General features: G+C 48.7%; 1 protein-coding gene across 1 annotated transcript in view; it reads right to left on the bottom strand.

Annotated features, from left to right (window-relative positions):
* The window catches only part of TOM1L1 (target of myb1 like 1 membrane trafficking protein), a 319,221-nt gene that overhangs the window by 129,896 nt on the left and 163,977 nt on the right, over window positions 1–25,348 (bottom strand). The window contains exon 7 of the mRNA XM_063961262.1: window positions 9,531–9,647. Within this exon, the coding sequence (XP_063817332.1) occupies window positions 9,531–9,647 (117 nt within the window). The remainder of the gene's footprint in view (window positions 1–9,530; window positions 9,648–25,348) is intronic.

Raw genomic sequence — 25,348 nt, 5'->3', positions numbered from 1 at the left:
GAATATACTTTTGTCGAAAAGCCGCATTTTTACCATTGCAGACATGTTGAAATTGAATAAATGTCGAATTGCAAAAAGTCGAATCTGAAACGGCAGTTTTTTTTGTCGAAAAGTACTGTATTGCATTGTCGAATCTTTTTTTTTGTGTTGAAAATGCCCCGTTTTTCGACATTTGCGGCAATTCGACCGCAATTGCATATACCCCTTAAGCTGTAAAAACCACTGAAAAGAACTGTGTGTTCTGAGATAGTATCACAAATCCCCAAGGAGAGTCCAAGTGTGTCGGCGGTTGCGATGCCTGACCATCCCAACACTGGACAGGAAGAGGTGGTTCCTTCCTCCATTTGCACGCCCTCTGCAAGTGCTGGAAGGAGCACCCACAGTCCAGTTCCTGATATTGAATTTGAAGATGTCACTGTTAAAGTACACCAGGATGAGGATATGGGATGAAGCCCATTGTGATGCCTGGGCAAACTACCAAAAAAGCCACCTCTTCGGTGTGGAATTATTTCTCCACAAATCCGGACAACAGGTGTCAAGCCATCTGTTGAATTCCCTCAACATTAACTTCCTCCTCGGCCATGTCACTGTCAAGACTGAGGAGTCCTCTCCTAACCGGGATTCCTCAGGAGGATCTTTGAGTGGTACGCCTACTGCTGCTGTTGCTGGGAGTCGATCATCATCCCAGAGGGGAAGTCGGAAGACCACTTGTACTACTTCAACTAAGCAATTGACTGTCCAACAGTCCTTTGTGAGGAAGATGAAATATGACAGCAGTCATCCTGTTGCAAAGCGGATAACTGAGGCCTTGACACTTATGTTGGTGTTAGACGTGCGTCCGGTATCCGCCATTAGTGCAGTGGGATTTAGACAATTGATGGAGGTATTGTTTCCCCAGTACCAAATCCCATCTAGGTTCCACTTCACTAGGCAGGCGATACCAAGAATGTACAAAGACGTCAGAAAAAGAGTCCACTTAACCACGAACATGTGGACAAGTGGAACAGGGCAGACTAAGGATATATGAGTGTGACAGCCCACTGGGTAGATGTATGGCCTCCCGCAGCAACAACAGCAGCTCGCAAACGCCAACTTGTTCCTATGCAGGCTACGCTATGTATCACAGCTTTCCGTAAGAGGTACACAGCTGACAACCTCTTACAGAAACTGAGGGACATCATCGCAGAATGGCTTACCCCAATTAGAATCTCATGGGGATTTTTGATATCAGACAATGCCACCAATATTGTGTGTACATTACATCTGGGCAAATTCCAGCACGTCCCATGTTTTGCACATACAATTAATTTGGTGGTGCAGAATTTTTGGAAAATGACAGGGGTGTACAGGAGATGTTGTTGGTGGCCCGAAAAATTGCGGGCCACTTTCGACATTCTGCCACCGAGTGCCGAAGACTGGAGCACCAGCAAACACTCCTGAACCTGCCCTGACATCAACTGAAGCAAGAGGTGGTAATGAGGTGGAATTCAACACTCTATCAGGCATTCCCAACCACGGTCCTCAAGGCACACTAACAGGCCTGGTTTTAGTGATATCCAGGCTTGAACACAGGTGACTTAATTAGTACCTCAGTTATTTTGATTTAACCATCTGTGCTGCAGCCTGGATATCACCAAAACCTGCACTGTTGGTGTGCCTTAAAGACCATGGTCTGGAATGCCTGCTCTATATGCTTCAGAGGATGGAGGAGCAGAAAAAAGCCATTAAAGCCTATACATCTGCCTATGATATAGGCAAAGGAGGGGGAATGCACCTGACTCAAGTGCAGTGGAGAATGATTTCCATCTTATGCAAGGTTCTCCAACCCTTCGAACTTGCCACACGTGAAGTCAGTTCAGACACTGCCAGCTTGAGTCTGGTCATTCCCCTTATTAGGCTTTTGCAGAAGCAGCTGGAGAAATTGAAGGAGGAGCTTAGGCGGAGCGATTCCGCAAAGTATGTGGGACTTGTGGATGGAGCCCTTCATTCGCTTTGCCAGGATTCAAGGGTGGTCAATCTGTTGAAATCAGAGCACTACATTTTGGCCACCATGCTTGATCCTGGGTTTAAAGCCTATGTTGTATCTCTCTTTCCGGTAGACACAAGTCTGCAGAGGTGCAAAGACCTGCTGGTGAGTAAATTGTCAACTCAAGCGAAAGCTGACATCTGGTCCGGACTGAAGGACCTGCCAACGATTACTGACATGTCTACTGACACTGCATATGGTTCTGTCACCATTGAAAGAATGGTGGAGGATTATATGAGTGACAGCATCCAAGTAGGCATACGGACTGTATGTATACTGGCAGGAAAAAGAGGCAATTTGGATGCCCTTGCACAAACTGGCTTTATTTTACCTAAGTTGCCCCCCCTCCAGTGTGTGATCCGAAAGAGTGTTTAGTGCAGCCGGTAACCTTGTCAGTGATCGGCGTAGGAGCTTACTTCCAGAAAATGTGGAGAAGATGATGTTCATCAAAATGAATTATAAATTCCACCGTGAAGACCTTTACCAGCAATTGCCTCCTGAAAGTTCAGAGGGACCTGTGATGGTGGATTCCAGTGGGGACGAATTAATACTCTGTGAGGAGGAGGATGTACACAGTGAAACGGGTGAGGAATTGGAGCATGAGGATGAGGTGGACATCTTGCCTCTGTAGAGCCAGTTTGTGCAAGGAGAGATTGATTGCTTCTTTTTGTGGCGGGGACCCAAACAAACCAGTCATTTCAGCCACAGTCGTGTGGCAGACCCTGTCGCTGAAATGATTGCCAGTGCCGTAACTAGGCATTTTAGTACTGTGTGCAAGAAACGGCAACCCCCCCGCTATGCAGTGCGCGCCATAGGCGCGTGAAAAATATATAGGGGTATTGCTTCATGGGAAGGGGCGTAGCCACAAAATAATACCTCATGGGGAAGGGGCGTAGCCACAAAATAATACCAATTCATACTGTGGTGCACAGTAGTCTCCATTATTCAAATTACGCTGCACAGTAGCACCACTACAACAGGTAGGGCCCCTTTTTCACATTACGGCATCCAGTCCCCCTTTTTACACATTACAGCAGACAGCGTCCCTTTTTTACACATTACGGCAGACAGTCCCCCTTTTTACACATTACGGCAGACAGCGTCCCCTTTTTACACATTACGGCAGACAACATCCCCTTTTTACACATTACAGCAGACAGCGTTCCCCTTTTTACACATTCCGGCAGACAGCGTCCCCTTTTTACATATTACTGCAGACAGCGACCCCCTTTTTACACATTACAGCAGACAGCGTCCCCCTTTTTACACATTACAGCAGATAGCGTCCCTCTTTTTAAACATTACAGCTGACAGCGTCCCCTTTTTACACATTACAGCAGACAGCGTCCCCCTTTTTACACATTATGGCAGACAGCGTCCCCCTTTTTACACATTACAGCAGACAGCATCCTTCTTTTTACACATTATGGCAGCAGAGTCTCACATTTGAGAGAGAGTGTGTGTGTGTGTTTTTGTGTGTGTGTGTGTGTTGTTTACCTGTTGGGGCGATGTGGCAGCAGACACTGATTTCCGGCCGCTCACAGTCCCTCTCTAGTGCCGCCGCGGCGGATCTCACTGGCGGCATCTCCTGGCTGAAAGAGCGTTTGATGCTCCCTCTGCAGTTCAGAGGCAACGGCTGGGCTCACGGGAGCCATCAATAGAGACAGCTCCATCTCATATAATGGAGCAGGTGGCTGAAGGATGCAGGCAGCGGTGGGGCTCACAGGCGGCATTACAGCGCATTGATGGGCTCTGTGTAACACCAACTGGCGCACTCACCGTTCCTCACAGAGGCGTCGGCTGGAGATAGGCGCCCACGCACAGCCTAAATGACACCTCTCCATGACTAACAGGGCCGTACGTAAGGTTGTGGTGCTGGATGGTGCGCCTTCACTGCACTTGCGCTGTGGGCAAGGCACCATCGGCACACACCTAGTTATGGCACTGATGATTGGTTTGTTAAAGCGTGCATGTACTGTTTGTACAACATAAGGGTGGGTGGGTGGTCGGACCCAAGGACAATTCCATCTTGCACCTTTTTTTCTTCTTATCATCATGTGCTGTTTGGAGACTATTTTTTTAAAGTGCCATCCTGTCTGACACATCCGTATATATTCAGTGGTACTTCCATTTAATTCCAGTTATTTGGATGTATAATTCCAGTGATTTGGACGTATAATTCCAGTGATTTTGCATTATAGTTACAGTGATTTTGCAGTATAATTTCAGTGATTTGGACGTATAATTCCAGTGATTTTGCCATTTAATTCCAGTGATTTGGACGTATAATTCCAGTGGGAATTGTTTGTGTCGCTTGGCTTAGCCATACAGCTACCTCATTGCACCTCTTCGACATCTTTGCATGAGGTGCTGTTTGTGGCCTAGTTTTTGAAAAGTGCCATCCTGTCTTACACTGCTGTATGAGTCCAGGGGTACTGCTGTATTAGCCCTGGGGTACTGCCGTATAAGTTCACCAATTGCAGAATTTTTTAAAAATGGCAGGGGTGTGCTGGAGAGTGGACCGAATAATTGCGGACCACTCTCGACATTCAGCCACTGCGTGACACTACTAGATGGGCCAGGTGGTTGTGTCACTTAGCTTAGTCATACAGCAACCACAGTGCACCTTTTTTCTTCTTTGCATCATGTGCTGTTTGCGGACTTTTTTGATATCTGCCCTCCTGTCTGCCACTGCAGTGCCACTCCTAGATGGGCCAATTGTTTGTGTCGCTTGGCTTAGTCATACAGCTACCTCATTGCACCTCTTCTACATCTCTGCATGAGGTGCTGTTTGGGGCATAGTTTTTGAAAAGTGCCATCCTGTCTGACACTGCAGTGCCACGCCTAGATGGACCAGGTGTTTGTGCCGCTTGGCTTAGTCATACAACTACCTCATTGCAATTCTTTTTCTTCTTTGCATGATGTGCTGTTTGGGCCTTTTTTTTTTATATCTGCCCTCCTGTCTGACACTGCAGTGCCACTCCTAGATGGGCCAGGTGAAGGGCCGGTGCTAGGGTGTTCGGCTCCCTCCTGCAAATAATAAATTTGCGCCTTCCCACACTTTACAAAGTGATAGCGTGCGCCTAAGACGTGTGTCAGCAAAAGGGGTGAGCGTCCCCTTTTTTACACATTACGGCAGACAGCGCCCCCTTTTTTACACATTACGGCAGACAGCGTCCCCTTTTTTACACATTACAGCACACAGCGTCCCCTTTTTACACATTATGGCAGACAGCGTCCCCTTTTTAGATATTACGGCAGACAGCGTCCCCTTTTTTTACACATTACGGCAGACAGCGTCCCCTTTTTTACACATTACAGCAGACAGCGTCCCCTTTTTACACATTACGGCAGAGAGCGTCCCCTTTTTTACACATTACGGCAGACAGCGTTCCCTTTTTACACATTACGGCAGGCATCATCCCCTTTTTACACATTACGGCAGACAGACTAGATAGATAGATAAGATAGATAGATAGATAGATAGAATAGATTATACTTACTGTCTCCGCTGGCAGTCAGGCTCCTCGGTGCAGCTTCTGGCAGAGGATGATCCCGGGCAGGGGAGAAGAAGGAGGAGGAAGGGGGACTTGGAGCCACAGCAGTGCAGTGTAATTGGTGGAGGCGTCACTGCAGCAGTCCCTCTCCTTCCACATAGGCTGTCCGCCGCCTCTGGGATGAGGGAAGCGCATCCCAGCATTCACAGCGGTGGCCAGCCTATGTGGAAGTAGAGGGACAGCTGCAGCAGCGCCTCCACCAATTACAGTGCGCTGCTGCGGCTCCCTCCTCCACCACCCTCCTCCTCCTCCCTCCTCCTCCTCCTCCTCCCCCCTCCCCGTGGCCGCTGCGTCCCTGCTGCTCCTCTCCTCGGCGGGTGGCAGTGGCCCACAGCACACAGCAGCATGTAATGAGCCAGTTTGACTCATTACATGCCGTGCTGGCTTTGGGCCCCTAGACAGTGGCGGGTCCCAGTGTAAGGCACCGCTTGCACTGGTGGTAGTTCTGCCACTGGAAAGGGAGACAGAAGGAAGAGGAGAGAAAGATGGAGAGGGAGAGAGAGACTGAATGAGTGTGCCCGGGAGGCACATTTTTTTAATTTTCAGAACAGAAACAAACATACTTTAAGACTCGCAGCTGACCTGGCTTTTGCCTTGCTCTCCACAGCGGCTGAGGCTCCGCAGTGGCCCTCCCTGCAGCTGTTCATGCCATCAATGTGTCCCTCCTCCAAGCATGCAGTGTGTGTGAGCAGCCAGCTGAGAGAGGTAAAGTGGCGCTGACTTGTCTTAAAGGGTGATAAAAGCGCTGTGGCCCACATTCCCCCACCCCCCTTCAACTCCTCTCCTTGGGCTCCGGGATACTCTCTTTTGCGGCCGGTGGATTAGCGACAGGCGGCATGTCACTCATGAGTCAATCTGACTCATTGTAATGCCGATGGTAATGGGCCCCTTTATAGTTCCACCACTGGCCCACACACACACATACATACACAGATATAGATGTACATACATAAATACACTTTCTTTCTTTCTTTCTTTCTTTCTTTCTTTCTTTCTTTCTTTCTTTCTTTCTTTCTTTCTTTCTTTCTTTCTTTCTTTCTTTCTTTCTTTCTTTCTCTCACTTTTCATTCACTTACCAAGCTGTCTGGCAAGCAGGATCTGTACTGTAGCAGCCTGGTCCCGTGTAGCTCTGCCCACTTAAGTCACACATATCTCCGCCCCCTCAGCTAAGTGTAGCCCCGCCCCTTTTCAGACAAACACTTCCGATGTAACAGGGGAGGGACAGGAGGAGGGACAAGTTGCCGGCGCCGCTGCCTGTCACTGTGACAGGCACAGTAGTCGGCAGCAGCAGCAGGGGGACAGGCCGTGCAGCAGTGGGGATGCAGGGCAGGCAGACCGCCTCTCCACCCTGGTGCCTACCTGCACTGTATCCCTTTGCTGAGCGGGTAACGCCGGGCCTGGCCAGGTGTTTGTGACGCATGTTTGTGCTGCACACTTGTGTCGCTTAGCTTAGTCATCCAGCAACCTCGGTGCAACCTTTTGGCCTAAAAACAATGGCCCTCATTCCGAGTTGATCGGTCGCAAGGCGAATTTAGCAGAGTTACACACGCTAAGCCGCCGCCTACTGGGAGTGAATCTTAGCTTCTTAAAATTGCGACCGATGTATTCGCAATATTGCGATTACTAACTACTTAGCAGTTTCAGAGTAGCTCCAGACTTACTCTGCCTGTGCGATCAGTTCAGTGCTTGTCGTTCCTGGTTGACGTCACAAACACACCCAGCGTTCGCCCAGGCACTCCCACCGTTTCTCCGGCCACTCCTGCGTTTTTTCCGGAAACGGTAGCGTTTTCAGCCACACGCCCCTGAAACGCCGTGTTTCCGCCCAGTAACACCCATTTCCTGTCAATCACATTACGTTCGCCGGAGCGAAGAAAAAGCCGTGAGTAAAAATACTTTCTTCATAGTAAAGTTACTTGGCGCAGTCGCAGTGCGAACTTTGCGCATGCGTACTAAGCGGATTTTCACTGCGAAGCGATGAAAAATACCGAGCGAACAACTCGGAATGAGGGCCAATATTGTGAGGTGTGAGGTGTTCAGAATAGATTGGAAATGAGTGGATATGGTTGTTATTAAGGTTAATAATACCGTAGGAGCAAAATTACCCCCAAATTCAGTGATTTTAGCTGTTTTTATGTTTTTTTCAAAAATCATCCAGATCCAAAACCAAAACCAAAACACGAAAAGGTGGTTTTGGCAAAACCAAACCAAAACACGAAAGTGGAATTAGAACCAAAACACGAAAAGTTCCAGCCACACATCTCTAAAATAAATATATATATATATATATATATATATTTATTTTAGAGATGTGTGGCTGGAACTTATATATATTTATATATAAATACAGCCCACGAGTAATACCCCTTTTCCACTAGCTTTTAAAACACGGGTAAATGCGTATTTACCCGTGTTTTTTCATAGTGGAAAAGGGTCCCCTTGCAAATTCCCGGATCTGACCGGATTCCCGGATCTGACCGGATCCCGGATTTGACCTGTCGACCTAGTACATGTCAACCTAACGTTCATGTCGACCTAATGCATATCAACCTAATGGCATTGTCGACCTTCAGTGGTCGACCTAATGATTTTCGACCTAAGATGTGTCGATTTAACGACTGTAACCCCGCAATGTCAGTATAATCATCCAGTGAGAAAAGAGAATTTCACATTATACCTGTAAGTACATCAGCTACATAGAACAATACATTTGGCTGAATTGCAGAATAATCAGTGCCAAACTGTGAGGATATGGGGGGTTATTCAGAGATGAACGCAGATCGCTGAATACGCAGTCAGGTCTGCGTTCATCTCTGCACATGCTGGGTGCCACCCAGCACAGGGCAAGGCCGCCCAGCATGTGTGAGGCCACCCCCCGATGCATCTGCAATTAGATTATGGAGGCATCGGATCTAAGGTTGACCCATGGCAGCACAGCCAGGCGGTCAGTGGCCATTTTTTTTCCAGAGCGGCTTCACGTGACGTCACACAGCCACCCTGAAAACGGGCCTGGCCTGACACAGCAACACTGTAACGCTGCCCCTGCAATGCCCCCGCCTGTCAATCACATTGCGGCTGCACCCTTTATGGATGCGGCCGCAATGTGTAAGATTGCGCATGCGCACAACGGCCGGTGCACGTGTGCAGACCACCTGGATGCACCCACTGTGAGCGACCGCATGGCTGCGTCCAGGTCTGAATCGGGTCCATGGTTTGTTTTCAATTAAGCCAATTCTGATCCCAGGACTCCCATGCTTATAGATGCACACACAGTCACACACCAATCTGATCTTTAGCCAACTACTGCTTTCACTTACCCAATCAATGTTCATTGATATTTATATTTTAGGAGCTCAAAACTGAGTAGACAACTTACAATTATTTGTCACTTTTATACAAAAATACCTAATTGGCTAAGTGGTTTCCAAAGAGAACTAATGAAGAATGAGAAAATGAGTGGACATTGGGCCTAATTCAGACCTGATCACTGCTGTGCGTTTTCTCACAGCAGCCGATCAGGTCTGAACTGTGCGGCCGGTGCATGCCAGACAGCTGACGTCCGTCTCAGCCCTGCGATCGCCTCTACCTGATTGACAGGCAGAGGCGGTTGCTGGGTGGATGGGGTCGGGCCGGCGGCGTTTGGCCCCATTTTAAGGGCGCGGTCTGGGTAACGCAGGCATGCCCGGACCGTGCGGGGGCGGGCCGCGGCGACTGCGTGATGTCACACACAGCCGCTGTGACCCAGACAGTGACGAGCGTGCAGGAGCTGCACTGGTAGGGAGCTACTCGTCAAGTTCAAAAGCATGGCCGCTGTGCGATGCTTTTGTATTTGTGCAGAGGGCAGAGCCAGACATGCGGGGCGGAGAGACACTACTTATTACAAGCTCTACCTACTATAGTTATCCATCCAAAACAATTATTATAAATACAGTAAAATGTGCAAATTATACCTGTAATAGTTCCATGTCTTGTGGTATCTCTGCTCCTGGCGGATTCTCCAGTAATATTTCTGACATCACCTTCACATTCATTTTCACCATATCCAGCTCACTGTATAATTTCCCGATCTGGAGAACATAAAATACCATCATGCAATAATATATCTTACCAACCACACATTATACCCCTTTGTCACATAGTACGGCCTATTAAAGTAATCCAGAGGTTCTCAAACTCGGTCCTCGGGGGCCCACACAGTGCATGTTTTGCAGGTCTCCTCACAGAATCGCAAGTGAAATAATTAGCTCCACCTGTGGACCTTTTAAAATGTGTCAGTGAGTAATTAATACACCTGTGCACCTGCTGGGTTACCTGCAAAACATTCACTGGGTGGGCTCCCGAGGACCGAGTTTGAGAACCTCTGAAGTAATCAATTCTACTACGTAGAATAAGATAATTAATAATGTTGATTTGTAAGATGACACAATGCTCCGCAGAGCTGGATAGTGGGAAACACAGGACAGGTTTAGGGGGGATGTCAGGCTGTCAGGATCCCAGTGTTCAGGAGACCGACGCCAGTATCCCAACAGCTGGTGAAATATCGACACCCGGAATCCTGACACACGCTGGGTATTCCCGCTCGGTTTGTCGGTCTACGCCACCAACCGAGTGGGAATAGAACCTGTGGCGAACGCAATGAGCCCCATGAGATGACTTGCTACCGGGATTCCGGCAGACACGATGCTGTTGTCGGTATAGTGACAGCTGGCCTCCTGTCTGCCGGGATATCATATGTACCCAATTTACAGTAGGGCTCTATTCATGAAGCAGTGAGAAGTGTGGAGAAGTGAGTCAGTGGAGACACCAATCTGCATTGAAGTAACATTTATAATTTGCATATTATAAAAGTATAAAGAGCAGCTGATTGGTTGCCATGGGCAATTTCTCCACTGGCTCACTTCTCCACACTTTTCACTTCTTCATGAGTAGATGCTTTTGAACTTGGACATTCAAGGTATACAACTAAATGTAGACTTAAAAGTGGGCATGCAGTGGTGTAGAGGGAATGGAGACGTTAATAGAGAATTGGGCAGATGTACTAAGCCTTGAAAATTGATAAAGTGGAGAAGGCTATAACTACCAACCAACCAGCTCCTAACTGTCATTTTTCAAACACAGCCTGTAACATGGCAGTTAGGAGCTGATTGGCTGGTATGTTATAACTCTCCACTTTATCACTTTTCAAGGCTTAGCACATCTGAGTGAAACATTAGAGGATATGTATCAAACCTTCTAGAATGAACAGGTGGAGAAGTTACCCTTAGCAACCAAATCACCTTCTACCTATCATCTTATGGTATTTGATAAATGATAGCTAGTATCTGACTGGTTATGATTGGCAACTTCTCCAATTGAACTCTTTAGAAGGTTTGATATATCTTCCCCTAAGTCTTTGGTTACTGAAGTCTTTAGTTACTGTTGAGAATGAAGTGAGGAAAACCTGAGGTGTCATGGTCGGGGGGTTTTATGTGGACTCGGGTCAGTGTTATGGCAGGTGGCGCTAGATGCAGAAAGCTCGGGCTTACTGTATGACTTGTGCATATGAAACTATGGAACTGGGTAAAAACGTGACAGAAAAGGAGAGAGTCTCTGGAATGAATGTACCATAATGTGTAATGGTCAGTGCAACAGTAGCATGAAGCCAGGAACAGACTAAAACCGGAATAAAACAGGAACAGTCTATGGTAACTGGTTTGAAAGATGTGAACCGGCGTGGGCCTGGTGAGCAAGATGCACTTGAATTGCAGACCCTCCAACATGACCCGTCCCACTAGGTACAAAATGCTCTGTTTCTGGATTTCCCTCTTAATGTATGATTTCCATCACCTGTGTTGAACTAGCTAAATGATAAGAAAGCTGTTTCTTCACAGGTGATGGCAATAATAAATTAAGAGGGAAGGCCAGAAACAGAGCATTTTGTACCTAGTGGGGCGGGTCATGTTGGAGGGTATGGAATTGCTGGTGAGTTGGGCTGAAACCCAGCAAGCAGGATACACTTGGTGTGCTGAGTTAAACCCAGTGAGCACAATGTGCTTGGAATGCTGGTACGCTGAGCTAAACCCAGCAAGCAGGATACACTTGGAATGCTGGTATGCTGAACTAAACCCAGCAAGCAGGATACACTTGGAATGTGTGCTGAGCTAAACCTAGCAATCAGGACACACTTGGAATGCTAGTGTTATTATTCTGTTGGTGCATGTATTCCCTCTTTTCAAGCTGGGCTGGATTAAGGTCCACATGGACCTGGAGCTGAAAATAATCAAGGGCCTATTGTGAGGAATTGAGGAAGTGTGGCTAATGCATACCTCCCAACATGACCCGATCCAGGAGGGACACAATGCTCTGCTTCTGGACTTTCCTCTTAATGTATGATTGCCGACACCTGTGCTGAACAGCTTAATGGATAAGAAAGGTGTTTCAGCACAGGTGATGGCAATCATGCAGTAAGAGGGAAGTCCAGGAGCAGAGCATTCTGTCCCTCCTGGAGAGGGTCATGTTGGGAGGTATGCTAATTAGTGATGAGCGCCGGAAATTTTTCGGGTTTTGTGTTTTGGTTTTGGGTTCGGTTCCGCGGCCGTGTTTTGGGTTCGACCGCGTTTTGGCAAAACCTCACCGGGTTTTTTTTGTCGGATTCGGGTGTGTTTTGGATTCGGGTGTTTTTTTCAAAAAACACTAAAAAACAGCTTAAATCATAGAATTTGGGGGTAATTTTAATCCCAAAGTATTATTAACCTCAAAAAACATAATTTCCACTCATTTTCAGCCTATTCTGAACACCTCACACCTCACAATATTATTTTTAGTCCTAAAATTTGCACCGAGGTCGCTGTGTGAGTAAGATAAGCGACCCTAGTGGCCGACACAAACACCGTGCCCATCTAGGAGTGGCACTGCAGTGTCACGCAGGATGTCCCTTCCAAAAAACCCTCCCCAAACAGCACATGACGCAAAGAAAAAAAGAGGCACAATGAGGTAGCTGACTGTGTGTGTGAGAAAGATAAGCGACCCTAGTGGCCGACACAAACACCGTGCCCATCTAGGAGTGGCACTGCAGTGTCACGCAGGATGTCCCTTCCAAAAAACCCTCCCCAAACAGCACATGACGCAAAGAAAAAAAGAGGCGCAATGAGGTAGCTGACTGTGTGAGAAAGATAAGCGACCCTAGTGGCCGACACAAACACCGGGCCCATCTAGGAGTGGCACTGCAGTGTCACGCAGGATGTCCCTTCCAAAAAACCCTCCCCAAACAGCACATGACGCAAAGAAAAAAAGAGGCACAATGAGGTAGCTGACTGTGTGTGTGAGAAAGATAAGCGACCCTAGTGGCCGACACAAACACCGGGCCCATCTAGGAGTGGCACTGCAGTGTCACGCAGGATGTCCCTTCCAAAAAAACCTCCCCAAACAGCACATGACGCAAAGAAAAAAAGAGGCGCAATGAGGTAGCTGACTGTGTGAGAAAGATAAGCGACCCTAGTGGCCGACACAAACACCGGGCCCATCTAGGAGTGGCACTGCAGTGTCACGCAGGATGTCCCTTCCAAAAAACCCTCCCCAAACAGCACATGACGCAAAGAAAAAAAGAGGCACAATGAGGTAGCTGACTGTGTGTGTGAGAAAGATAAGCGACCCTAGTGGCCGACACAAACACCGGGCCCATCTAGGAGTGGCACTGCAGTGTCACGCAGGATGTCCCTTCCAAAAAACCCTCCCCAAACAGCACATGACGCAAAGAAAAAAAGAGGCACAATGAGGTAGCTGACTGTGTGTGTGAGAAAGATAAGCGACCCTAGTGGCCGACACAAACACCGGGCCCATCTAGGAGTGGCACTGCAGTGTCACGCAGGATGTCCCTTCCAAAAAACCCTCCCCAAACAGCACATGACGCAAAGAAAAAAAGAGGCGCAATGAGGTAGCTGACTGTGTGAGAAAGATAAGCGACCCTAGTGGCCGACACAAACACCGGGCCCATCTAGGAGTGGCACTGCAGTGTCACGCAGGATGTCCCTTCCAAAAAACCCTCCCCAAACAGCACATGACGCAAAGAAAAAAAGAGGCACAATGAGGTAGCTGACTGTGTGTGTGAGAAAGATAAGCGACCCTAGTGGCCGACACAAACACCGGGCCCATCTAGGAGTGGCACTGCAGTGTCACGCAGGATGTCCCTTCCAAAAAACCCTCCCCAAACAGCACATGACGCAAAGAAAAAAAGAGGCGCAATGAGGTAGCTGACTGTGTGAGAAAGATAAGCGACCCTAGTGGCCGACACAAACACCGGGCCCATCTAGGAGTGGCACTGCAGTGTCACGCAGGATGTCCCTTCCAAAAAACCCTCCCCAAACAGCACATGACGCAAAGAAAAAAAGAGGCACAATGAGGTAGCTGACTATGTGTGTGAGAAAGATAAGCGACCCTAGTGGCCGACACAAACACCGTGCCCATCTAGGAGTGGCACTGCAGTGTCACGCAGGATGTCCCTTCCAAAAAACCCTCCCCAAACAGCACATGACGCAAAGAAAAAAAGAGGCACAATGAGGTAGCTGACTGTGTGTGTGAGAAAGATAAGCGACCCTAGTGGCCGACACAAACACCGGGCCCATCTAGGAGTGGCACTGCAGTGTCACGCAGGATGTCCCTTCCAAAAAACCCTCCCCAAACAGCACATGACGCAAAGAAAAAAAGAGGCGCAATGAGGTAGCTGACTGTGTGAGAAAGATAAGCGACCCTAGTGGCCGACACAAACACCGGGCCCATCTAGGAGTGGCACTGCAGTGTCACGCAGGATGTCCCTTCCAAAAAACCCTCCCCAAACAGCACATGACGCAAAGAAAAATAAAAGAAAAAAGAGGTGCAAGATGGAATTGTCCTTGGGCCCTTCCCACCCACCCTTATGTTGTAACTATAAACAAAACAGGACATGCACACTTTAACCAACCCATCATTTCAGTGACAGGGTCTGCCACACGACTGTGACTGAAATGACGGGTTGGTTTGGACCCCCACCCAAAAAGAAGCAATTAATCTCTCCTTGCACAAACTGGCTCTACAGAGGCAAGATGTCCACCTCATCATCATCCTCCGATATATCACCGTGTACATCCCCCTCCTCACAGATTATCAATTCGTCCCCACTGGAATCCACCATGTCAGCTCCCTGTGTACTTTGTGGAGGCAATTGCTGCTGGTCAATGTCTCCGCGGAGGAATTGATTATAATTCATTTTAATGAACATCATCTTCTCCACATTTTCTGGATGTAACCTCGTACGCCGATTGCTGACAAGGTGAGCGGCGGCACTAAACACTCTTTCGGAGTACACACTTGTGGGAGGGCAACTTAGGTAGAATAAAGCCAGTTTGTGCAAGGGCCTCCAAATTGCCTCTTTTTCCTGCCAGTATAAGTACGGACTGTGTGACGTGCCTACTTGGATGCGGTCACTCATATAATCCTCCACCATTCTATCAATGGTGATAGAATCATATGCAGTGACAGTAGACGACATGTCCGTAATGGTTGTCAGGTCCTTCAGTCCGGACCAGATGTCAGCATCAGCAGTCGCTCCAGACTGCCCTGCATCACCGCCAGCGGGTGGGCTCGGAATTCTGAGCCTTTTCCTCGCACCCCCAGTTGCGGGAGAATGTGAAGGAGGAGATGTTGACAGGTCGCGTTCCGCTTGACTTGACAATTTTCTCACCAGCAGGTCTTTTAAACCCAGCAGACTTGTGTGCGCCGGAAAGAGAGATCCAAGGTAGGTTTTAAATCTAGGATCGAGCACGGTGGCCAAAATGTAGTGCTCTGATTTCAACAGATTGACCACCCGTGAATCCTTGTTAAGCGAATTAAGGGCTCCATCCACAAGTCCCACATGCCTAGCGGAATCGCTCTGTCTTAGCTCCTCCTTCAATGTCTCCAGCTTCTTCTGCAAAAGCCTGATGAGGGGAATGACCTGACTCAGGCTGGCAGTGTCTGAACTGACTTCACGTGTGGCAAGTTCAAAGGGCATCAGAACTTTGCACAACGTTGAAATCATTCTCCACTGCGCTTGAGACAGGTGCATTCCACCTCCTATATCGTGGTCAGTTGTATAGGCTTGAATGGCCTTTTGCTGCTCCTCCAACCTCTGAAGCATATAGAGGGTTGAATTCCACCTCGTTACCACCTCCTGCTTCAGATGATGGCAGGGCAGGTTCAGGCGTTTTTGGTGGTGCTCCAGTCTTCTGTACGTGCTGCCTGTACGCCGAAAGTGTCCCGCAATTTTTCTGGCCACCGCCAGCATCTCTTGCACGCCCCTGTCGTTTTTTAAAAAATTCTGCACCACCAAATTCAAGGTATGTGCAAAACATGGGACGTGCTGGAATTTGCCCAGATGTAATGCACGCACAATATTGCTGGCGTTGTCCGATGCCACAAATCCACAGGAGAGTCCAATTGGGGTAAGCCATTCCGCGATGATCTTCCTCAGTTGCCGTAAGAGGTTTTCAGCTGTGTGCGTATTCTGGAAACCGGTGATACAAAGCGTAGCCTGCCTAGGAACGAGTTGGCGTTTGCGAGATGCTGCTACTGGTGCCGCCGCTGCTGTTCTTGCGGCGGGAGTCCATACATCTACCCAGTGGGCTGTCACAGTCATATAGTCCTGACCCTGCCCTGCTCCACTTGTCCACATGTCCGTGGTTAAGTGGACATTGGGTACAGCTGCATTTTTTAGGACACTGGTGACTCTTTTTCTGAGGTCTGTGTACATTTTCGGTATCGCAACCCTAGAGAAATGGAACCTAGATGGTATTTGGTACCGGGGACACAGTACCTCCAACAAGTCTCTAGTTGGCTCTGCAGTAATGATGGATACCGGAACCACGTTTCTCACCACCCAGGATGTCAAGGCCTCAGTTATCCGCTTTGCAGTAGGATGACTGCTGTGATATTTAATCTTCCTCGCAAATGACTGTTGGACAGTCAATTGCTTGGTGGAAGTAGTAAAAGTGGTCTTACGACTTCCCCTCTGGGATGACCATCGACTCCCAGCAGCAACAACAGCAGCGCCAGCAGCAGTAGGCGTTACACGCAAGGATGCATCGGAGGAATCCCAGGCAGGAGAGGACTCGTCAGAATTGCCAGTGACATGGCCTGCAGGACTATTGGCATTCCTGGGGAAGGAGGAAATTGACACTGAGGGAGTTGGTGGGGTGGTTTGCGTGAGCTTGGTTACAAGAGGAAGGGATTTACTGGTCAGTGGAGTGCTTCCGCTGTCACCCAAAGTTTTTGAACTTGTCACTGACTTATTATGAATGCGCTGCAGGTGACGTATAAGGGAGGATGTTCCGAGGTGGTTAACGTCCTTACCCCTACTTATTACAGCTTGACAAAGGGAGCACACGGCTTGACACCTGTTGTCCGCATTTCTGGTGAAATACCTCCACACCGAAGAGCTGATTTTTTTGGTATTTTCTCCTGGCATGTCAACGGCCATATTCCTCCCACGGACAACAGGTGTCTCCCCGGGTGCCTGACTTAAACAAACCACCTCACCATCAGAATCCTCCTGGTCAATTTCCTCCCCAGCGCCAGCAACACCCATATCCTCCGCATCCTGGTGGACTTCAACACTGACATCTTCAATCTCACTATCAGGAACTGGACTGCGGGTGCTCCTTCCAGCACTTGCAGGGGGCGTGCAAATGGTGGAAGGCGCATGCTCTTCACATCCAGTGTTGGGAAGGTCAGGCATCGCAACCGACACAATTGGACTCTCCTTGTGGATTTGGGATTTCGAAGAACGCACAGTTCTTTGCTGTGCTTTTGCCAGCTTGAGTCGTTTCATTTTTCTAGCGAGAGGCTGAGTGCTTCCATCCTCATGTGAAGCTGAACCACTAGCCATGAACATAGGCCAGGGCCTCAGCCGTTCCTTGCCACTCCGTGTGGTAAATGGCATATTGGCAAGTTTACGCTTCTCCTCCGACAATTTTATTTTAGGTTTTGGAGTCTTTTTTTTTCTGATATTTGGTGTTTTGGATTTGACATGCTCTGTACTATGACATTGGGCATCGGCCTTGGCAGACGACGTTGCTGGCATTTCATCGTCTCGGCCATGACTAGTGGCAGCAGCTTCAGCACGAGGTGGAAGTGGATCTTGATCTTTCCCTAATTTTGGAACCTCAACTTTTTTGTTCTCCATATTTTATAGGCAGAACTAAAAGGCACCTCAGGTAAACAATGGAGATGGATGGATTGGATACTAGTATACTATATATACAATTATGGACGGACTGCCACGGTTAGGTGGTATAAAAAAACCACGGTATAAAAAAACCACGGTATAAAAAAACCACGGTATAAAAAAACCACGGTATAAAAAAACCGCACTGTACACTGGTTGATAAAGAGATAGTAGTATACTCGTAACAATTAGGATGACACTATGACGGTATAAAGAATGAAAAAAAAACCACGGTTAGGTGGTAGGTATATAATAATAAATAATACAATTCTGGTCGGACGGACTGCCTGCCGTGTGCCGACACAGAGGTAGCCACAGCCGTGAACTACCGCACTGTACACTGGTTGATAAAGAGATAGTAGTATACTCGTAACAATTAGGATGACACTATGACGGTATAAAGAATGAAAAAAAAACCACGGTTAGGTGGTAGGTATATAATAATAAATAATACAATTCTGGTCGGACGGACTGCCTGCCGTGTGCCGACACAGAGGTAGCCACAGCCGTGAACTACCGCACTGTACACTGGTTGATAAAGAGATAGTAGTATACTCGTAACAATTAGGATGACACTATGACGGTATAAAAAATGAAAAAAAAACCACGGTTAGGTGGTAGGTATATAATAATAAATAATACAATTCTGGTCGGACGGACTGCCTGCCGTGTGCCGACACAGAGGTAGCCACAGCCGTGAACTACCGCACTGTACACTGGTTGATAAAGAGATAGTAGTATACTCGTAACAATTAGGATGACACTATGACGGTATAAAGAATGAAAAAAAAACCACGGTTAGGTGGTAGGTATATAATAATAAATAATACAATTCTGGTCGGACGGACTGCCTGCCGTGTGCCGACACAGAGGTAGCCACAGCCGTGAACTACCGCACTGTACACTGGTTGATAAAGAGATAGTAGTATACTCGTAACAATTAGGATGACACTATGACGGTATAAAGAATGAAAAAAAAACCACGGTTAGGTGGTAGGTATATAATAATAAATAATACAATTCTGGTCGGACGGACTGCCTGCCGTGTGCCGACACAGAGGTAGCCACAGCCGTGAACTACCGCACTGTACACTGGTTGATAAAGAGATAGTAGTATACTCGTAACAATTAGGATGACACTATGACGGTATAAAGAATGAAAAAAAAACCACGGTTAGGTGGTAGGTATATAATAATAAATAATACAATTCTGGTCGGACGGACTGCCTGCCGTGTGCCGACACAGAGGTAGCCACAGCCGTGAACTACCGCACTGTACACTGGTTGATAAAGAGATAGTAGTATACTCGTAACAATTAGGATGACACTATGACGGTATAAAGAATGAAAAAAAAACCACGGTTAGGTGGTAGGTATATAATAATAAATAATACAATTCTGGTCGGACGGACTGCCTGCCGTGTGCCGACACAGAGGTAGCCACAGCCGTGAACTACCGCACTGTACACTGGTTGATAAAGAGATAGTAGTATACTCGTAACAATTAGGATGACACTATGACGGTATAAAGAATGAAAAAAAAACCACGGTTAGGTGGTAGGTATATAATAATAAATAATACAATTCTGGTCGGACGGACTGCCTGCCGTGTGCCGACACAGAGGTAGCCACAGCCGTGAACTACCGCACTGTACACTGGTTGATAAAGAGATAGTAGTATACTCGTAACAATTAGGATGACACTATGACGGTATAAAGAATGAAAAAAAAACCACGGTTAGGTGGTAGGTATATAATAATAAATAATACAATTCTGGTCGGACGGACTGCCTGCCGTGTGCCGACACAGAGGTAGCCACAGCCGTGAACTACCGCACTGTACACTGGTTGATAAAGAGATAGTAGTATACTCGTAACAATTAGGATGACACTATGACGGTATAAAGAATGAAAAAAAAACCACGGTTAGGTGGTAGGTATATAATAATAAATAATACAATTCTGGTCGGACGGACTGCCTGCCGTGTGCCGACACAGAGGTAGCCACAGCCGTGAACTACCGCACTGTACTGTGTCTGCTGCTAATATAGACTGGTTGATATTTAAAGAGATATTAGTAGTATACAACAATACTATACTGGTGGTCAGGCACTGGTCACCACTCCTGCAGCAAAAGTGTGCACTGTTAATTAATATAATTGTACTCCTGGCTCCTGCTAACAACCTGCAGTGCTCCCCAGTCTCCCCCACAATTAATTATAAGCTTTTAATTTATACATTGATGACTGTGCAGCACACTGGGCTGAGCTGAGTGCACACAGACTGAGTCACACTGTGTGACTGACTGTGCTGTGTATCGTTTTTTTTTTCAGGCAGAGAACGGATATAGCAGAGAGAAGTGAACGGATATATTATATTAAATAAAAGTTAACTAGCAACTGCACTGGTCACTGACTGTGGTAAACTAACTCTGTCTGCGACTCTGCACAATCTCTCTCTATCTAATCTATCTATCTCTATTCTAATGGAGAGGACGCCAGACACGTCCTCTCCCTATCAATCTCAATGCACGAGTGAAAATGGCGGCGACGCGCGGCTCCTTATATAGAATCCGAGTCTCGCGAGAATCCGACAGCGTCATGATGACGTTCGGGCGCGCTCGGGTTAACCGAGCAAGGCGGGAAGATCCGAGTCGCTCGGACCCGTGGAAAAAAAAGTGAAGTTCGTGCGGGTTCGGATTCAAAGAAACCGAACCCGCTCATCTCTAATGCTAATGTGTGGGTGTGGATAGTGACATATGGGCGTGTAAAGCCCTAATGTCTCCCAATATATGTAAAAGAAGAAAAACAGCATCACTTTGTGAAAAATTAAAAATATAATTTTAATTATCATTTATGTCAACCATGTGACGAGCTGGGCAGTTAATCATCATTATGCTGTCATGATGATGGTCCTTTCTTTATCTGGGGCCTGGAGCTGTAGCTCCATCAGCCCCATTGTTAATCTGGCCCTGTGTTCAAGATGTACCTGGGGTCAGCTGACTTTTAACAATCCATCACTGTCTTTCCTGTGTTTTCTGTTCCTTATGCTGTGTACACATTGGCAGATATGTTGGCCGATCAATTGATCGGCCAATATATCGTGAAATGGTCGGCGGGTGTGTATGAACGATATGTCTGTGAACTACGTCGTTCACAGACATATCGCGTCGGCCCTGCTGCACAGACGATGACCAATATATCTGTGTGTACGGCAGACCCAGAGATGTTTTCCGGTGGGTGGGATTATTTAAATAATCTGTGTCCTGGGGGTGGTCAGAGGACCGGCTCCCTGCAGTGCCCCTGTCTCCAGGACACCAACATGGCACCTCTCACCACCAGGCAGCCGGGGAGAGATCGCAGCCTCCTACGCATGTACACCTACACCTCTGCTCCCTCTCCCCACCATGAATACGCCTGTACTTGTGCCCCCAGTGACCACACCTGCACTTGTGGCCGCCCCCTCCCCAGTGACCACACCTGTACTTGTGCCCGCCCCCCGTGACCACATCTACCCCTATGCTCCCTCTCCCGTCGTGACTACGCCTGTACTTGTGCCCCCCGGTGACCACACCTGCATTTGTGCCCCCCTAATGACCACACCTGCACTTGCGCCTGCCCCCTCCCCCTGTGACCACACCTACACCTGTGCCCCTCTCCCCTGTGATCACACCTACACCTGTGCCCCCCCAGTGACCACACCTGCACTTGTGCCCGCCCTCTCCCCGTTGACCACACCTGCACTTGTGCACTCAAACCACTGCACCGTGCTTGCAGGGGCCCGCATCTCCTGCACCCAGTCACACTGCCCCTGCCCCAGGGCCATACATGGTAACTCTGGTGCACATACTACTGCTCTCTCCTGGTGTAGCCCAGGCACATATACTACTGCTCTCTCCTGGTGTAACCCTGGCACATATACTACTGTTCTCTGCTGGTGTAACCCTGGCACATATACTACTGCTCTCTCCCGGTGTAGCCCAGGCTCATATACTACTGCTCTCTCCCGGTGTAGCCCAGGCACATATACTACTGCTCTCTCCTGGTGTAACCCTGACACATATACTACTGCTCTCTCCCGGTGTAACCCAGGCTCATATACTACTGCTCTCTCCTGCTGTAACCCTGGCACATATACTACTGCTCTCTCCTGGTGTAACCCTGGCACATATACTACTGTTCTCTGCTGGTGTAACCCTGGCACATATACTACTGTTTTCTGCTGGTGTAACCCTGGCACATATACTACTGCTCTCTCCTGGTGTAACTGAAGGTTCTGTTTACTAAACCGTGGATGGAGATAAATTTGCTGGAGATAAAGTACCAGCCAATTGGCTCCTAACTGCCATGTCCCAGACTGTGGGGCAGATGTATTAAGCCTGGTGAAGTGATAAAGTGGAAGGTGATAACGCACCAGCTAGTCAGCTCCTTACCTGTCATTTTTCAAACCCAGCCTGTAACACGTCAGTTAGGAGCTGATTGGCTGATGCATTATCACCTTCCACTTTATCACTTTTCTTTGCTTAATACATCTGCCCCAATGTTTGAAAAATGACAGTTAGGAGCCAATTGGCTGGTATGTTGGGCCTAATTCAGACCTGATCGCTGCCGTGCGTTTTTGCACAGCAGCCGATCAGGTCTAAACTGCGCATGCCAGACAGCCGTCTCAGCCCTGCGATTGCCTCTGCCTGATTGATAAACGCCAAAATTGCGACACAATTGCTGTTGCAGCTGCAGAGCACCATAGGAGACTAGAGGGCTTATTTCCAGTGGCGGATCCGAGGGGGGGGGGGCACTCGGGCCCGTGCCCCCCCTGTCACTTGTGGCCTTCTGTCCCCCCCCCCCCGGCGCCGCACAGGGAGATGACGGGCGCCCGCTGAGATTGTGTTACCAGCGGGCGCCCGTCACCCTGCACAGCGGCAGCCGGAGGCAGGAGCTCAGTACTGAGCTCCGGCTTCCGGCGCTGTCACTGTGCGCCGTGCGCCATTGGAGAGACGTCAGTCATGACGTCTCTCTCATAGTGCTGACTGAGGAGCGGACGCCCAGGGAGGAGGAGGACTGCAGCGGCCTGGAAGCGGGAACGGGGCTCGGTAAGTATGTTTATTTCTTCCTTAATGCAGCGGGGGCATCTACTGGGGGCAAACTATGGGGGAAATTACTACTGGGGGGAGGGGGCATCAACAAGGGGCATTACTACTGGGGGGGGGGAAACTACTGGGGCATTATAACTGGGGGGCATCTACTAGGGGCATCACTACTGAGGGGTCATCTATTGGGGGCAGCTACTGGGGGACATTTTTACTGGGGGCCATCTACTGGGGGCATTACTACTGGGGGGTCATCTATTGGGGCAAACTCGTAGGGGGCATTATTACTGGGGGGTCATCTATTGGGGGAAGCTACTGGGGGCATTATTACTGTGGGGCATCTACTGGGGGCATTACTACTGGGGGGTCATCTATTGGGGGCAGCTACTGGGGGACATTTTTACTGATGGCCATCTACTGGGGGCATTATTACTGGTGGGCATCTACTGGGGTCATTACTACTGGGGGGTCATCTATTGGGGGCAAACTCCTAGGGGGAATTACTACTGGGGGCAAACTACTGGAGGACATTATTACTGGGGGGCATCTACTGGGGCAAACTGCTGGGGGGACATTATTACTGGGGGGCATCTACTGGGGCAAACTGCTGGGGGACATTATTACTGGGGGGCATCTACTGGGGGCAAACTACTGGGGGACATTATTACTGGGGGGCATCTACTGGGGGCAAACTGCTGGGGGACATTATTACTGGGTGGCATCTACTGGGGGCAAACTACTGGGGGACTATTACTGGGGGCCAACTACAAAGGTGCTAACTACTCGCGGCATAACTACAGGGGCATTACTACTGGCGGCTTAACTACAGGGGCATTACTACTTGGGGGCTAAACTATAGGGGGGCCAAACTACTGGGGGATAACTACAGGGGCCAAACTACTGGGGGCATTACTACTGAAGGCTAAGCTACAAGGGGGAATAACTACAGGGGCTAAACTACATTGGGGCAAACTACAGGGGGGCATTACTACTGGGGGCTAAACTACTGGGGGCATTACCACTGGGAGTCTAAACTAAAGGGGGGGGGGGTAAACTACTGGGGTCATAACTGCAGGGGAATTACCACTGGGGGCATAATGACTGGGGGCATTACTACAGGCAACATTACTACTGGGGGCAATACGGGCATTGCAAAAGGGGCACCACTACTATGGGGTCTATATAAGGGGCACTACCAGTACAGTGGACATTGCATAATGAGCGCTACAACTGTGGGCATTGTATAAGAAGCGCCACCTCACATGCACCGAAGCCGCACGCAAATGTACTTGCCCCTTCCATGGTTCCCCCCCCTATCATTTTCTTCTGGATCCGCCCCTGCTTATTTCCTTTTCCTGTGTGCTCTTTAAGGTGGGTACACACTAACAGATATATCTGCAGATCAATTGATCTGCAGAGATATATCTATGGACGGATCGAGCAGTGTGTTCAGCATACACACTGCTCGATCCGTCGGGGACTGACGTCATGAACCCAGTTCAGCTGTCAATCACCGCCGGCCGCCGCAGCATGTGTATGGGCGGTCGGCCGACCGCCCCGTACACACACAGCGACGTGCCAATATATCGGTAGATATATTGGCCGTCGGCTGTGCTGCGCGGCCGACGCGATACGTCTGTGAACGACGGAGTTCACAGACGTATCGGCCATACACAATAGCCGACGGACCCGCGATATATCGGCCGTTCAGGAGAACGGCCGATATATCGACCAGTGTGTACGGGCCTTTAGAAGGCCAGCCTATTATGTAAATTGCAGGAAGATTTGGCATATTTCATGATGACAATCTGCCAGTGTGTACAGAGGAAAGATTAATTGGCCAATGTCCTCAACCACAGATATATCTTCAGGTGGCAGTGGTAATTGGTCAGTGTGCACCATCTACAATTGATCTGCAGATATATCTGGCAGTGTGTACCCAGCTTTAGGCTCTGTGTACATGCAGCTCTGCAGGTGCACAGGGTTTGTAATTAGAATTAACACTCCCAGCCTGGCCTTTTTCATTGGTTAGTGTGGCTGTTATAAACCAGCCAGCTGAGTCCTCCCACACTGGTTATATGATTATATTATTTTCCTGCCTGCATTGCCTGGTGTCTAAAGGCCCGTACACACTGGTCGATATATCGGGCGTTCTCTTGAACGGCCGATATATCGCGGGAGCGTCGGCCAGTGTGTACGGGCGATACGTCTGTGAACTCCGTCGTTCACAGACGTATCGCGTCGGCTGCGCAGCACAGCCGATGGCCAATATATCTAACGATATATTGGCGCGTCGCTGCTGCGGCCGGCGGTGATTAACAGGTGAACTGGGCGGGCGCCCGCCCACCCGCCCAGTTCATGACGTCAGTCCCCTGACGAATCGGGCAGTGTGTATGCACAGCACACTGCCCGATCCGTACATAGATATATCTGCAGATCAATTGATCTGCAGATATATCTACTGGTGT

Source organism: Pseudophryne corroboree, chromosome 3, assembly GCF_028390025.1.
Source record: "Pseudophryne corroboree isolate aPseCor3 chromosome 3, aPseCor3.hap2, whole genome shotgun sequence".
Taxonomy (NCBI): Eukaryota; Metazoa; Chordata; class Amphibia; order Anura; family Myobatrachidae; genus Pseudophryne; species Pseudophryne corroboree.
Note: the sequence above shows the minus strand (reverse complement) of the source record. Positions and strands in the feature narration are given on the sequence as shown.